This window comes from Aplysia californica, unplaced genomic scaffold (assembly GCF_000002075.1).
Source record: "Aplysia californica isolate F4 #8 unplaced genomic scaffold, AplCal3.0 scaffold00804, whole genome shotgun sequence".
In the NCBI taxonomy this organism is placed as follows: Eukaryota; Metazoa; Mollusca; class Gastropoda; order Aplysiida; family Aplysiidae; genus Aplysia; species Aplysia californica.
This window is the reverse complement of record NW_004798074.1, coordinates 221,256-222,546: the sequence shown is the minus strand read 5'-3', so window position 1 is coordinate 222,546 and position 1,291 is coordinate 221,256. Positions and strand designations below refer to the sequence as shown.

General features: G+C 43.0%; 1 protein-coding gene across 1 annotated transcript in view; it reads right to left on the bottom strand.

The window, feature by feature from the left end:
• The window catches only part of LOC101848080 (PGAP2-interacting protein), a 25,925-nt gene that overhangs the window by 10,672 nt on the left and 13,962 nt on the right, over positions 1-1,291 (bottom strand). Inside the window, exon 6 of the mRNA XM_005109677.3 lies at positions 1,058-1,194. Within this exon, the coding sequence (XP_005109734.2) occupies positions 1,058-1,194 (137 nt within the window). The remainder of the gene's footprint in view (positions 1-1,057; positions 1,195-1,291) is intronic.

The following is a 1,291-nucleotide window of genomic DNA, read 5'->3' as shown; positions in this document are numbered from 1 at the left end:
GAGAGAGAGAGAGAGAGAGAGAGAGAGAGAGAGTGTGAGTGAGTGTGTGTGAGTGTGTGTGTGAGTGTTTGTGTGTGTGTGTGTGTGGGTGTGGGTGTGTGGGTGTGTGGGTGTGTGGGTGTGATTGTGTGTTTGTGTGTGTGTTCATGTGTTTGTGATAGCATGTATCTGTGTAGGAGAGTGTACGCTATGTTTGGGTATAAATATGCATGGTTGCAGCAGTGTGAATGTGTGTGCGGGTGAAAGTGTGTGTGTATGAGTGTGTGTGTGTGTGTATGAGTGTGTGTGTGTGTGTCTGCGTGTGTGTGCGTGTGTGTATGTCCACTATGATTTAATAAAAATAATAACACTGGGCAGAAGTAGAAGGTGCAAATTACATGAAAATTATTCTTGATGTACTTCTTGTTTTTAGTAGAGATTTTACGGCGCTTGCAACAGCATAAGGTCATATGAGCGCCAAGGGGTGGATGTCAACAGAGAAGTCCTTAAAGGGAATCAGACTTACTCTGCTCACATCTCTAGCTTCAACAGCACAAAGTCTGCTTCGACTATCAAGGCATCCCGATAATAGCGGGTCACAAGAGTAAAACAAACATACAAAAGAAGTAGAGGAAAAATGACGATAGTAAGGACTAGGAAAGAAAAAGCAGCAGTTCCCTGTTGCAGTTCAGGCACAGTTATGAGCATGACATTGATGAATCAGCCCGTTAACAATTACAATTCTACTGTGCGTAAGAACATGGTCAATCTCCCCCCTTTGGGAATGGCCTAAAGACACTTCAGTAAGTCAATAACACCGCCCCGAGGGGGTTGATGTACCTCTTTTGATGGGGGCCTCTTTTGCCTTCTATACTTCTAGTGAGAACAAGTTTGGGTAAAAAGAAGCACATCAACACAATAATGGTCATCTAATGCTAAGATTTAGCAAGAAAGACAGACAGAAACAATAGAGGGAAAGTGAAGAAGCAGGACCTATCAGTGGTGCCCTCTTACCGCCCGCATTTGAGAACAAGACGATGATCTTCTTCAAAAACAAATAGCAGTGAATGTCACTAACCTCCAAATGCCAGATACGGGTCCTGGTAAAAGTACAAGAAGTAGAAGCAAAATGCGGCAGCAATTGCGTTGAACACGGGTGTGCTCTGTCTTCGGCGAAACAATGAGCCTAGGAGAAGGGCTAGGAGAACCAATGAGCTAAGAAAAAGGGAAGAGAAGAAAAAAATCAGAGAAATTATTTATTCTTTTGTCTTGTTTGAGTAAAGGAAAAAGTAAAGAGAGAGAGAGAGAGAGA